General features: G+C 42.3%; 1 protein-coding gene across 7 annotated transcripts in view; it reads right to left on the minus strand.

Moving 5' to 3' along the window:
* Positions 1–6,422, minus strand: part of MGAT4D (MGAT4 family member D) — a 53,298-nt gene extending 46,876 nt beyond the window's left edge. For all 7 annotated transcript variants that reach the window (XR_006604128.1, XR_006604149.1, XR_006604124.1 and 4 more), the window contains exon 1: positions 6,239–6,422. Coding sequence is in view for 4 of the 7 variants with exons in the window: in XM_045071289.1 (XP_044927224.1) it covers positions 6,239–6,332 (94 nt within the window). In the remaining 3 variants the exon portion in view is untranslated. The remainder of the gene's footprint in view (positions 1–6,238) is intronic.
* Between the last annotated feature and the right edge of the window lie 8,366 nt (positions 6,423–14,788).

The following is a 14,788-nucleotide window of genomic DNA, read 5'->3' on the forward strand; positions in this document are numbered from 1 at the left end:
TTTCAACATGTAATCAACATAAAAATAACTACTGGAATAGCTTACATTCTTTTTTATAGTATGTATGCTAAATCTCGTGTATGTTTTATATTACAATGCATTCTTACCAAAGAATAAAATTTTGCTTACTGGAGAAATATTTTGCACTGCTTCTGTCTTTATATTTAAATTTAACTTTAAATTAGTTAAAACAAAATTTAAAGTTAAAATTCATTTTCTCAGTTGCATTGACCATATTTCAAGTGCTTGGCAGTCACCTAGATAGAGGCCCCCACAGTGGACAGCAGGTTCTTGGCAGCAGCTGTGACCTTATTAGAAATGCAGTATCTCTTGGGGCACCTGTGTGGCTTAGTCGGTTAAGTGTGGACTCTTGATTTCAACTCAGGTCATGATCTCAGGGCTGTGAAATGAAGCCCTGCATTGGGCCCCAAGCCAAGCATGGAGCCTGCTTGAGATTCTTTCTCTCCCTCTCCCTCTGCTCCTCCCCACTCGGCTCACACATGTGTGCTTGCTTTCTCTCTTTCTCTCTCAAAAAAAAAAAAAAAGAAAGAAAGAAAGAAAGGAAGGAAGGAAGAAAGAAAGAAAGAAAGAAATGGAGTATCGCAGGCCTCTCCCTAGATCTACTGAGAGTAACAATCTGAGCTTTCCTAAGATTCACAGGAGATTGGTATACACGTTAAAATTTGAGAAGCACTGTTATAGATCTTTTTAATTGTTTTATCTTTCTCATCATTGACTTGACCAAAGTTCAGGTCATTACTGCCTCTAGCTGCACTATTATAATTGTCTCTTAATTAGTCTCTCACCTCCAATCTACAATTAATCTTCTGAAAACACTGCTCAAAGACTTTAAACGGTTTCCTGAATGCTTACTGAATTAAGTCCAAACTACGTGCTTTAACATACAAGGTCTCATTGACAGAGCCATGACCTGACTCTTCCACACTATTTCATTCACTAAACCCCTCCAGCAATGAGAAGCATCACGGGGTATGCATTCTTTCTGCCACTTAATACTCACCATGTGTTTTTCACTGAACTATAGGACAGCTAAACACGGAGAGTCCAGTTGCCGCTCTAAATTACCTGACAAGAGATGGAGGAAGGAGCAGGTATTTAGACGACCAATTAATAAAACTGTGAAAATGGAGTTATCCTCAAGTGCTACAGGCAGAGAGAGGCAGAAATGCTTACCTAGTAAGGAAGACTGAGCAGGAAGGGACAAGGAAAAAGGTTTCAGAGAAGAGGGAATATTTGAGAACTTGAAGAATGTACACAATGTTGCCCTACAGCAGAGGGCAGGGAAGGGCATTCCAAACTAAGAAAATGACAACATAAGCGCATAAGTATGAAATGGTACGGCATATGGAGGGGAAAGCAAGTGACTCACTGGGGGGGTGGTCAAAAGTAAGGAAATGAGTGGCATGAAGTTGAAGAATGGGCAGACCACTTCAGATCTATTATTCACTTATTGGTACCCAGTGTGGCTCCAAAGAAAGACTATCTGAGGCACCTGGTAGGAGATGAAGGTAAAAAGATAGAATATATTTTGGATTATTCCACTCCACGTATGCTTTGCAATAATCAAATCACACTATGAAGTTACGCCCTTTGAATTCCCTTTGAGCGATCCCTCTATGCATTAGGTCTTATGATGAAATATTTCAGACTTTGAAAAACATATATAAAATAGTTTGAAAGACAATAATAAAAATTAACATCCATGAATCCACTACTACCTTAGCCTTAAATATTCCATCTGTTTCCTTCCAAGATTATGTTTCCTTTCCTCCTTACTCCCAGATAAGCAGAATTCTGAATTTTGTATTAATCTTCCATTGCTTTTCTTTCAAGTTTTACCATTTGTGCATACAATTGATATTTGTTTTTAGATATTAATAAGTAATACTTATATGTATTCTTTTGTACTTGCTTTTCTTAATATATGTTTTTGCAATCCATCCATACTGATAAGTGAAGCTCTAGTCCAATCATTTCCACTACAGTTAAATGTTTCTCTGTTTTGAATATACAGTAACACATTTAGCTCTTCTACTGTTGATGAACAATTATACAAAATGCTACCAAGAACATACCAGGTCAATATATTCAAGAGTTTCCCTTGTATATATCTGGTGGTATCTTAAATATTGAACAACCTTTATGACGTGGTTACTGATCAATGACAAGAAGAGTTGGCCATAAACCATGGGGTGACACTGCACACCAGTTTCAGTCCTGACTGGCAGAACTGCTAGGACACAGGAAGTGCAGGTCACACAATGAAAGTTACTGAATGTATGCATAATCCCCATTCCCAAGGCGAGTGTGTGCAAATTCCTGCACTTCTGCATCCTCACCAAATGTCTTATCTCCTAAATGTAAAAATCTGAATGGTATGAAATGTTATAAAAGAAATGTTTTAATTTGCATTTCTCTGATTGCTAATGAAGCTAACATTTATGTTGCACTTGGCCTTAGAATCTATTTTGCTGATATTAATATAGCTACATCAACTTTCTTTTGGATTAGGTTGTTGGTATACACTTTTCCATCCCTCTTCCAACATTTCTCTATCTTTAAAATTTAAATGTATCTCTTGTAAATATCATCATGTTTGGTTTTGTTTTTATATCCAATCAGAAAAAACTGTTAATTTCCTTTTTGGAGTATTAACTATAATGAGTAATATTGTTATACATTATTTTAATATCATTTTAATAGACCGGAGATTTCAATGTGAATCCTTGACTTACTACAGTCTAATACAAATTCTCACATTCTCATTTTTCAACAGTGCTACAAGTTCAATACCAGTTAACTCCATTTACCCCTCTTCTTTCTATCTTATCTTGTAATTGTTGTCATGCATTGTTGTTCTAGATATACTTTAAATTCCACCAGACATTTCCATTATTGTCTTGAATGGCCCACACATGCATTCTGGACACTGCTGACTTAGAGCTACACCTGGGACTAAAAGAATAATATTTCATTATAATAGAATATATATAACTTCTTTATCCATTCATCCATTGAGGGACACACAGGTTGCTTCCACAGTTTGGCTATTATAAATGATGCCGCAATAAACATGGGAGTACAGATGCCTTTTCAAGTTAGTGTTTTCACTCCCTTCATATAAATACCCAGAAGTGGAACCACTGAGTCATATGAGTAGTTCCATCTTTAATCCTTTGAGGAACCTCCATGCTGTTTTCCAGTGGCTGCACCAATTTACATTCCTACCAACAATGCATGAAGTTTCTCTTTTTCTCCACATCTTCACCAACCTTGTTATTTCTTGTCTTTTCAAAAATAGCCAACCTAACAGGTATGAGGTGGTATCTCACTGTGGTTTTGATTTTTGTTTCCCTGATGATTAGTGATGCTGACTGTCTTTTCATGTAGATGGCTTCCTATCTTCTTCAGAATAAAAGTCATAGTTCTTACTATGGTCTCCATGATCTTATCCCTTTATAACTCTTCCTTGTTCACATTAGCCTCCTAGCTGTTTCTCAAACATATCAAGCTCACTGCACCATAGGGCTTCTGCACCTGCTTTTCTCATTGCCTAGAAAACTCTTCCCCCAGATAGCCATACAGTAGTCTCCCTTATTTCATTTAGGAATAGGCATTAAGGGCGCCTGGCTGGCTCAGTGGGTTAAGCCGCTGCCTTCAGCTCAGGTCATGATCTCAGGGTCCTGGGATCGAGTCCCACATCGGGCTCTCTGCTCGGCAGGGAGCCTGCTTCCTCCTCTCTCTCTGCCTGCCTCTCTTCCTGCCTCTCTGCCTACTTGTGATCTCTCTCTGTCAAATCAATAAATAAATCTTTAAAAAAAAAAAAAAAGGAATAGGCATTAATATGACTTTCCTTAACCACCCTATCTAAAATAGCACTTTCTCTCCCCTGTCAACACCTGACATCATAGAGTAATATCATTCCTGTTTGTTGTTTATTTCAGAATGTAAGCTCCCTGAAAGTAAGGCTTTAAAAATTTTTTGTTGCCTAGTTCCTACAACATGAAGAAGTATTTATCAAAATCACTAATTCACTCATTCATCCAACCATGCAACAAATATTTAACATATGTATTATATCAGGCATTTTTCCAGAAGCTGGGACACAGCAGTGAACCAAGCAGGCAAAAACAGAAAGAAAAATTTTCTGCATGGAGCTTACATATGAATAGAGCCAATTAATGAACTGTTAGTGCTATGAGCTTATAGAAACAAACAAAGGGTTACAGGCATACATAAATTTAAAAGGGGAAAGATGCCTACTAGGTTGTGGCCAAGTTTTTGTTGTTGTTATTCTTTAATAAGTAGGCTCCTTGCCCAGCATGGAGCCCAGAGTGGGGCTTGAACTCACTAGGCTGAGATCAAAATCTGAGCTGAGATCAAGAGCTGGGCACTTAATCAACTGAGCCACCCAGGCACCCCCTGGCCATCTTTCTAATAAATATAACTAAATTTTCATTGGTAAGAATTACAGCTATGGATCAAATTTTTTAAAACCATTGGGACTATCTTTGGTGTCTTATAAAAATCGCTGCTTCCAAAACTAAATGAAGTCTGTTTTGTTGACATAAGAACATCTCAGGATTGATTTTGTAACTATTTTAGAGCTGGCTTACACAGAAACATAAACACAAAACACTGTTTTATCAGTTATTCCAAGAGTGGTGCATTTTCAAGAACAGTATCTCACATTCTGAATTTGAACATATAAATGATGGGAATATAAATGCTTCAAGGGACCAAACTTCTCCTTTCTGGTCACAGCACAAAGTCCACAGTTTACAATAAATAATATAATAATATTAGTTTTATTAAAACGCCTTCTGACTTTACCAATCCAAACTGCCTTCCAAAATCACTTTAAAAGGGAATTTACAGCAGTAGCTCTTTCTACCCATGGGTCCTGTTCCCATGCTTTAGTAAACCACCATTTTGCACCAAAGGGGGGGGGGGTTTACATTTTACTTTCTAATTATGAGTAACGATTTATTTTTTGTTATAAAAACAGTAATAGTTTGTTGTCCTAAAATACATAAAAACACATTTGGATAATGTTCTTACAGAAAACCAGGAAGAGGAAAGTGTATAAAATGATTAAAGAACAGTAGTACAAACCAGATAAATTATATATTTCTTATCATTTGAAACAAATGGAGTAAGATGTTGATATTGTGTATACATGACAAAATTTCGTATTAATTAGAGGACTAAAGCCACTTCCAAACTCGATCCTTGACACTACCACCAAGGGCACTTTGTGTGAACCCTGGGTCATAAATGTGTTTAATAAAAATGAAAATTTAACTTAAAACAACCTAAGGACAATCCTTGAAGTCTGGCTTAAAATATATTAACTTAAAATTAGCTTAAATTCAAAATCCAACTGCATGGACGCTAAAATGTTACACTGGACCTTGGGACAAGTAGAGCTGAAAAGACAAAATGCAGCAAATCTAGTTAAATTTGGAACTCAGATAAACAGTAAGTCTTTTGGTACAAATACAGCCTGTGCAATTTTTATACTAAACGGTTTACTCACTGTTTATCCAAAGTTCAAGTTTCCCTGGGCAATCTCTACGTTTGTTTGCTACACTGGGAGCCCTAAAACAAGATGAATTAAAACGTCGGTGTGTTGCGAAGTAGTAACGCAAGCCGCATGGCTCCTCTGAGAAAGTTCAGGAGCCACAACCCGTGCTCTAAATGGGTCTCCATCATCGCACCCCTCTGGCCTCGCAAAAAATACTCCCGGGAGCCTTGAAATGTGGGCTCGAGACCCCAAAGTGGGAAGGTGTTGGCTTTGTAAGAAGAGCTCTTAACTCAAAACAGGCACGTTTCTGGAAAGGATGGGGAAGAACAAGGCGCGGACGGCGGGAAGTTGGGCGCAAAGTGGACCCTCGGACCTTCGCGGGGAAAGGACCCGTGGAGGCGAGACAGCGCCGGGAGCCCCCAGCCCCGGGGGCGCCGATCCGTTAGCGCGCGCGCCCGGCGGGGGTCGCTGCCACCGGAGCGGACTAAGGGCGCGCGTTACAGTCTAACCGCCGGTCGGACAGGGGCGCCGGGGCTGCATCTGCAAAACACCTCCTACGAGAGCGGGCGGCCCCAGGCTCTCACGTCGCCCCCTCTTCTCCCCCCCGCCCCGAGCGCCCTGGCAACCCCGCAGGCCCGAAGCCAGAGTTTCTGGGCGGGACTGGTGGTGGAGAGGCCACCCGCAGCTTACTGGTTTGAGTCATCCTGGAGATGCAGAAGCAGGAAAAGCTGAAGAGCATGACGGCGGCCAGCGCGATCAGCACGTTCACCTGCTTGGTCCTCATGGAGTTGGCCTGACTGCCCGCGGCTCGAAGCCGGGCGAGTGGAAGCTACGCGCAGCGCCCCAGCGAAGGAAGAGCCGCGCGCACCGCGCCTGCGCCTCTGGAACCGCCCCCGCGCCCCCTGCCCCCTGCCCCCTGCCCGCATCCCGCCCCTATTGCTGGGGGTCCCAGCCGCCTTTTTAGAGCCCCCTTCCGTGGCTCAGCACTTAGCATCTCGAACCTCTTGCTAGGACCGCTGGTAGTTCAATGCTATGAACTTTGGGAAAACTCTCCACTGCTTAACCTGTGATTGATGTGATGGATGCTCAGGAGCTGGCTTTATTTTCCTGTAGCTGTGACTCCCGTGCCAGACCCTAGGCTAAGCAGTTTGTACATACTATCTCGGTAAATCCTCCAACATCCCAATTTTTTAAAGGCAAGATAAGAATAGTTCTAATATGCTATTGTTCTCTTCATTTTATCTTGAAAAAATAGGAACTATTGTGAAATGGAGCAGTTTGCTACAGGACAAACAGCTGGACGTGGTTTCTCCACAAATCGTGTACATAGAGAAGTTTATAAATAAAATATGATAAGAAGGTCCTAAATAAAATATGTATCTTTAGCTTTAAATGAAAACCATCAAATGCCCAAATAACTTAGGGGGCTTAGATTTTTGTGTGGGAAATGACCAATATCAGACATTCAGCTTAATCCCTTTATCTTTTATACTTTGGTACATCCTCCCCCAGGAAAGGAGCGGGAAATCAACATTTGTGAAGGAAAGAAATTATATATATAAGATGCGTAGTGCAAGGGAGACTTGCTAAGCTATGCCAAGTTCAAGGTATCCGTTTCTCAGCCCCTTAAAAACCAAGTCTGGGAAATACTAGGGGAAAATTAGAGGGTGCCTGGGTGGCTCAGTGGGTTAATCCTCTGCCTTTGGCTCAGGTCATGCATGTCTGAGAGTCCTGTGCATCTGGCTCTCTGCTCAGCAAGGAGCCTGCTTCCCCCTTTCTCTACTTGCCTTTCTGCCTACTTGCAATATCTCTCTGTCAAATAAAATCTTAAAAAAAAAAAAAAAAGAAAAAGAAAAAGAAAGGAAAGGAAAGAAAATTAGTAGGTTGAGACTCTCTTTGGGGTCCTTGAACTGTGTTTTGCTATTTAGGTTGTCCCAGCTGATCAATCTTCTTACTGGCTGGGTCTGGTAAAATGTGTTCTTCAAACCAGCACTACACCACTGGCTGAGCTAGTTTCTGGCTCCTCGAAAGAGAAAAAAGATTTGAACACATGCCAACCTGAGGATGCCTTTATAAGCTGTGTTTTCCCCTGTGCTGATGGCAGGAGTTGTGACCTTCCATTGAGCAGTTACCCAGCGGGATCCCAGGATTGGAAGCCAATCTTCAACTCTATTCTCCTCATCCCATTGGCTAATCTCCTCTGGAAGCCACAGGGCCGGGAAGTTCTCTGTAGTGAACTAGACCTTCCCACCTGCCTTGAAGGGGAGGGGGGCGTGGAGCTGGGTGGAGAAAGACTAACCTGGGGGAAGAAGCTCATCAGCGCAGGAATCTCCAAATTCAGTATCTCACAATCCTTTTACTTGGTCTCCAGTTTCACACTTTTAGCTTTGTGTTGAAAAACAACATCAGAATCCACTAGCAGTATACCAGGAAAGCTTTTAATCCTTTTTAAAGTAGGGGTCCTCAACAAAAAGATGACATGAATAATACCTGTTCTAGGTTGCTGAGTTAAATATGCCAATTAGCATATTCCTTGTCATTATGTAACACTCAATACATTTTGGTTCTCTGCTGTTGCTCGTCAGAAACGGTATTAATTTTCTCACTAATTCTGATTATTTTTTCCCCCACAGAGCAGTGGAGAACTGTCCCATAGTCTATGGCATTTAACTACCATTAATTATTTTTTCTCGATTATTATTTTGAGCAGACCGCCTGCTTAAAATCCTCCAGCAACTCTGTTAAAAGAGAAAAGTGTTGGCATGGGGTCCAGACCCTTACACAGTCTGATTTCATCTACCTTTCCAGCTACCCTCCCTATTCCAGCTGTGTACTTGCCTCTAATGTAGTACTCACAAGGTCTACTCCACTCAAACTCACCAAATACCATGTTTTCAAGATTCAGAAAAGCACTTTGCTCTCACATCTTAATTTTTTTTAAGGCTATTTATTTATTTATTTGACAGAGATCACAAGTAGTTAGAGAGGCAGGCAGTAGTTAGAGAGGGAGAAGGAAGCAGGCTCCCTGCTGAGCCGAGAGCCTGATGTGGGACTCGATCCCAGGACCCCGAGATCATGACCTGAGCCGAAGGCAGTGGCTTAACCCACTGAGCCACCCAGGCGCCCCCATCTTAATGTTTTTGAAATCAGCATGTGTCTTCTAATTTTTCCATTTTATATAATTATTTTTTTTCTTTTGTCTTTTTTCCAAAGAAAGGAAAAACCAAAATCTTGATAATCAGGGGTGCCTGGGTGGCTCAGTCAGTTAAGCATCTGCCTTTGGCTCAGGTCATGATCCTGGGGTCCTGGGATAGAGTCCTGCATCCCCTGAGCGGGAAGTCCGATTCTCCCTCTCCCTCTGCCCTTTCCCCCCTGCTCTCTCTAGCTCAAATAAATAAATAAATAAAATCATTTAAAAACCCTATGATATGGGGCGCCTGGGTGGCTCAGTGGGTTAAGCCTCTGCCTTCAGCTCAGGTCATGATCTCAGACTCCTGGGATTGAGCCCCACATTGGAATCTCTGCTCGGCAGGGAGCCTGCTTCCCCACCTCTCTCTGCCTGCCTCTCTGCCTACTTGTGAGCTCTGTCTGTCAAATAAATAAAATCTTTTTTTAAAAAAACCCATGATAACTAGAAGAGATGATGCTAAGTGAAATAAGTCAAGCAGAGAGAGTCAATATCATATGGTTTCATTTATTTGTGGAACATAACAAATAAAACGGAGACATGGGGAGATGGAGAGGAGAAGGGAGTTGAGGGAAACTGGAAGGGGAGGTGAACCATGAAAGACTATGGACTCTGAAAAACAACCTGAGGGTTTAAAAGGAGGGGAGGGAGTTGGGGGAGCCAGGTGGTGGGTATTAGTGAGGGCATGGATTGCATGGAGCACTGGGTGTGGTGCAAAAACAATGAATTTTGTTACTTTGAAAAGAAATTTAAAAAAAAAAAGTAAAAAAAAAAAAACAAACAAACCATGATAATCAGTCAATGGTTTGTCTATGAGTCAGAACACATGATAGTCACTCAACATCTCCTCTGTGCCAGTCACTGAACCAGGTACTGGGGATACAAATGGTCCCCTGCTGGTTCTGGGCTCTGCCTTCTTCATGCTCAAACATGGATGCACCACACACGCTCATGTCCCTACCTTCCAAAAGTGTTCAAGACTCAGCTGAAACGACACTACCTGAAGACTTCGTTGATTGTCCCTGTGTACAGAAATCTCTGTCCTCTTTGAAAACTTGTAGCACTTAGGTCCTCTCTCAAGACCCTTGATGTGCACCATATTTATTTGTTATGCACATATTTTATTTCCTTTACCACGCTTTGAGTCCCTACAAGAGAAAGTTTGTACCTTACATATTTCCATATCCTACTCCCCGCTGTGGATTCCAGGGTGTCTTACAGATCAAAAGTAGTGATTGAAACACAAGCCTGTAGTACAACTGAGCGATCTTCTCAACAAACTACCCGCAGTTGCTAGCTCCTTATGGTTCATGCCGACAATAAACACCACTCCAGGAAATCCAATGGATAAAGAATGCAGTAGCGTTCTCAAGGACCTTCAGACTTCCCTTTTGCAATTTTCTTTCTAAAATTAGTGGCACATTCAGACCATGGGAAGTAGAGAACTGCCAGGGCAAATAATGCTCAGTATGTATAGGAATATTTATGGGAATAACAATGGGAATGGGAAGAGTATTCTCTGGGGGTACAACCAGTCTTAAAGGCATCAGGGCTACTTGAGTTAACTTCAGTCTGAATGGTGGTCTCAGGACTGTTAGGAACAAAGAAAAATAAACTTAGTGGGGACAGATTTTTCTAGTTCTATATATATGTAGGATATACAGGTGGAAAGAATCTGAAAGATAATAACTTGACAAAATGCCAGTTGTCCTGGCCCTGTTGTCTATTTCATGTTATGTAGAAATAAGTCATCTGTGCCCACCTGAGTGCCATCTGTTTGGCACAATTCAGGAAAATGACAGCACTGAAAGGAACTTTTAAGGATCATCTATGGCAGCCATTCTTAAATAACAATCACCTGGAGGGATGCCTGGGCAGCTCAGTCAGTTAAGCGTCTGCCTTTGGCTCAGGTCAGGATCCCAGGATCTTGTGATTGAGTCCCCCTTAGGGCTCTCTGCTCAGTGGGGAGCCTGCTTTTCCCTCTCCCACTTCCTCTGCCTGCTGCTCCCCTTGCTTATGTGTGCGGGTGCTCCCTCTCCCTCTCCCGACAAATAAATAAACTCTTAAAAAAAAAAAAAAAAAGGAATCACCAGGAAACCTTGTTAAACAGAGTTCTGGGCCCACCTTCAGTTTTGATTCAGTGGGGTAAGGCTGGGACCCCAAAAGGGGCGTTTCTAACAAGTCCCCGATGATACTGACGGTCCAAGGGATGACTCTTTGGGAATCACTGCACAGCAGCCCTTCATATTATCATAGGTTGGATTTGGGAAAAAGTATAGATTACCTAGCTTATTCTCTTTGCTCAAATCGTTCCAAAATACCTATGTAATAAAGATGCTACATTCTCTGCCACCAGTTGGGGGGTGTGGGTTTCCATGATGTGCCCTGGTTGTTATATTCTAGATGTTAAACTTGTCTCATATCCCTGAATGCACCAAGACAAGCCTGATTAGGGGGGAAAAGGCTTCAAGTGTCTAGAATTGTCCCCTGAATTGAAAGACTGTAGTCCTACCAAAGAGGCCTGCCTAGGTGAAGGCTGAGAACAGCGCGTGCTCCAGCTGCACTCCGGTGCGGGAGCAAGAGCAAGGAAGGCATCTCATATTCATTCATACAAAAGCATCATATAGGCTTCCGGAAGCCTCGACCTGGCATAGTTCTGGTCTTAACAAAAACGAGGAGGCCACTTAGATGACCACATCAGGTACCTAGAAAAGCAGCAGAAAAGCCAGCTTGGCTCATATGTCACAACCCAGATGATAGTACCAGTCTTCTACCATTGGTGCAGGAGCTCAGGGGTCCTGGGTCACAGTTTTCTCCAGAAACTCCTGGCAGAGTTTACAGGCCAAACATGTGAATCTGCTTCAATCTAGTTTTCAGGGAGAACAGATCTGAGGCCTGATCCTGTCATCAACCATGATGTGGCTTATATGAGAAATCACTATAATAAGTGTTATTCTCTTACTATCAGACACTCTCTCTCTTTTAAGATTTTATTTATTTATTTGAGAGAGAGAAAGAGAGAGCACAAGTAAGGGGAGAGGGAGAAGAGGCCCCCAGCTGAGCAGGGAGTTCGACATGGGGCTCGATGCCAGGACCCTGGGATCATGTCCTGAGCCCAAGGCAGATGCTCAACCGACTGAGTCTCCCAGGTGCCCCTACTATCAATCACTCTAGAGGACTAAGTAACAGTCTCTTTCCCCAGCATCATCATTTACTTGTTCTCCTTCTTTTAACATTTCATCTTTTTTTTCCATTTATCACCTGTCAGAATATAGACTTAGTCTTCCCAGGCAAGGGCCTCTGGTTCAGCCACACTCTCAACCCACAAGGAGAGCAGCAGTTGGAAACTTGCCAGGGCCTTCCCTTTGTCCATTCCCAGGAGGAAGGGGTAGGATTGTCTCATACAAGTACAACAAAGCTATATTCCCACTCTGTGAGGTCACTGGGAGAAACATATAGACAATCCTTACTTGGCCACATGATATGAAGTCACTATCCAACATAGGCGGGCTCCTTTAAAATATTCACATTTATGTAGAAAAGAATGGAAATTGTGTCTTGGGCAGCAACTCTGTCTTCCAACTGAAATGTTGGACCCTAAAGCACGAGGTCTACTAAAATAAGTGTGTACAATGGGAAAGAGAGAGTTCTCACCATCCCCCACCCCCTTATCCCCATGGCCATATTGTGATTTCTAATAAGAAATATATATTGTGTCTTCAGCCAGTCCTGGCACAGAGCTCCTAAGACCCTTGGAATTTCCTGAGATAGAGTGATAAAAGTGATTTTTGTTAGGTTAATGAAGTCACTTTTGGAAAGCATGTAAGTGTGAGGGGTATTGAACATTCAGTCGTATCCCACCCCCGACCTCTGGGGATGGGAGAGAGGCAGGAGATTGAGTAAAATCACCCAAGGGCGCCGGAGATTTAATCAATCATGCCTATGTAATAAAGCCTCCATAAACACCAGAATGGGTGGAATTAGGAGAGCTTCTGGGTTGGGGACCATGTGGAGACTGGGGGGAACTGGGTGGGGTGCTCAGAGAGTATAGAAGCTTCGTGCCTCTTTCTCCACACACTGTCCTACGGATCTCTTCCATTTGGCTGTCCCTGAGTTAGATTCCCTTATAATAAAGGGACAAAACACACATTCACCTAACTGATGCAGCCAGCCCTCTATATATCTTTACATTGTATTTTCAGTGCTTAAGTGACTGAGCCACTCAGGCGTCCCAACTTTCATCTCTTTTGTTCTGCTTTGGATGAATCCTTTCACTGCCCATGCTGCCCACGTTTGGTATCCCCTCGTCTGAGCGAGACTCCCCACACAAAGGGAGCCAAAATAGTCCTGGACAGTGTTTGGGCTTTAGTCCAGGACAGAATAAATGTCAAACTAATTTGGATCCTACAGGTACTGCAAATAATAATCCTATATCCTCACTGGCTTTGACGCTTGGAGTCCTTTGCCCAGGAGATTTTCCTGAATGCCATCTTTCAATGGCTAATTTTGTTGTTGTCATTAGCAATCAACAGTCTCCTACCACATTAGTGGCACAGGTGAGAGACAAGTGGAATAATACCATTATTCTTCCCACTCTTGTCTCGCTTTGGCACCACTGTACCCACATTATTACCCACATAGCTACTTCAAGAAATTGGCAGGGCATCACCTAGGCATTCCATTCCCCTGCCGAACCAACTCACTTCTTGTCGTAGGCATTTCTTTCTTTTTCTTTAAAGATTTTATTTATTTATTAGAAAGAGAGAGACAGCAAGAGAGGGAACACAAGCAAGGGGATAGGGAGAGAGAGAGAAGCAGGCTTTTTGTTGAGCTGGGAGCCCAATCTGGGGCTCGATCCCAGGACACCGGGATCATGACCTAGGCTGAAGGCAGACGCTTAACGATTAACCCGCCCAGGTGCCCTGTCATAGGCGTTCTATGATCCACTAAAATCCTCCCTGGGAAGCCTTGTGAGGCTTCCACAATTTTATCACCTACCCTGGGAGTATTCTTATGTTCCCCCACCGAGATTCTCATTTGGTGACTGGCCCACTACTCTTTGAACATGTGGACATTGCCCTGAGGTAGAAAACAGTTCTCCCCCCACTGTCAAGGATTTCGCCCTCATGGTGGCCCCTTGCCTGCACTTGCCTTTGCCTTATTTCACTGGGTGTTTACCACTTGTAGAGCAGATGGTGGCAGAGCAGAGGGTGGCTGCAGTTGTTACCATTCAGGTCCCCTCATGGATAAACTAAGAAACTGATTTTATTTTGGTGAAAGGAAAGTCATGAGGTTTAAACTGGTCAGCCAGAGAAGTGGACTATGAATTCGTCTGAAAGCACAGATGCTATGTGCTCATGGGTCGTGGGTGTGTTTTAACTCCTCAGAGAATCCTCTCATGACACAAATTCCATTTCATTTGAGAACTTGTTGTGCAGTTTCCTCTTTATCACAACTTATTCCTGATATCACATATATCATATCACAGGTCGTTCAGGTCTTGATATTAATTTGCTCCTCTTAAGTTATGGGGAACTGTTTTCATTAGAGCCCAACAGTGTGCTGGTAAACCGGCTCTCTAGCGCCATCATCAGGAATTTTTGAGTAAAAATATCCTAGTGGTCGCCACAAGGCGGCAGTATCATCTTATTCAAAGCCAATCTCCTTGTATTCTGTGACAGACTCTTGGAAAATTATGTGTGAATGTATAAGAATCAGAAGGTGTTGGAGCATATATGGACTATTGCCCGTTATATATTTTTCATAGCTTTCCAAATAGTTCATAAAGGGATTGTGCCTTCTTTTTATTGACAGAGTTCTGGAGACAGAGTTATGTATTTATTTAGTGTTCATAGAATACCTCTGGTTGTCCAAAGTGATCTTTAGAAATTTCAAAGATTGCATTAAGTTCTAAATTTTATCTGGATTGATGAACCATTTGGCTAGTTATATTTGCCACTACATATCTCATATCTTCTGAGTTTCTTCCTTCAAAGGGGAAATAATCATAATGTTATCAATACAATGAATTAACTTCATTTTGATGGTAATCA

The sequence above is a fragment of the Mustela putorius genome, unplaced genomic scaffold (genome assembly GCF_011764305.1).
Source record: "Mustela putorius furo isolate JIRA1106 unplaced genomic scaffold, ASM1176430v1.1 tig00000083_pilon_pilon_pilon, whole genome shotgun sequence".
Taxonomy (NCBI): domain Eukaryota; kingdom Metazoa; phylum Chordata; class Mammalia; order Carnivora; family Mustelidae; genus Mustela; species Mustela putorius.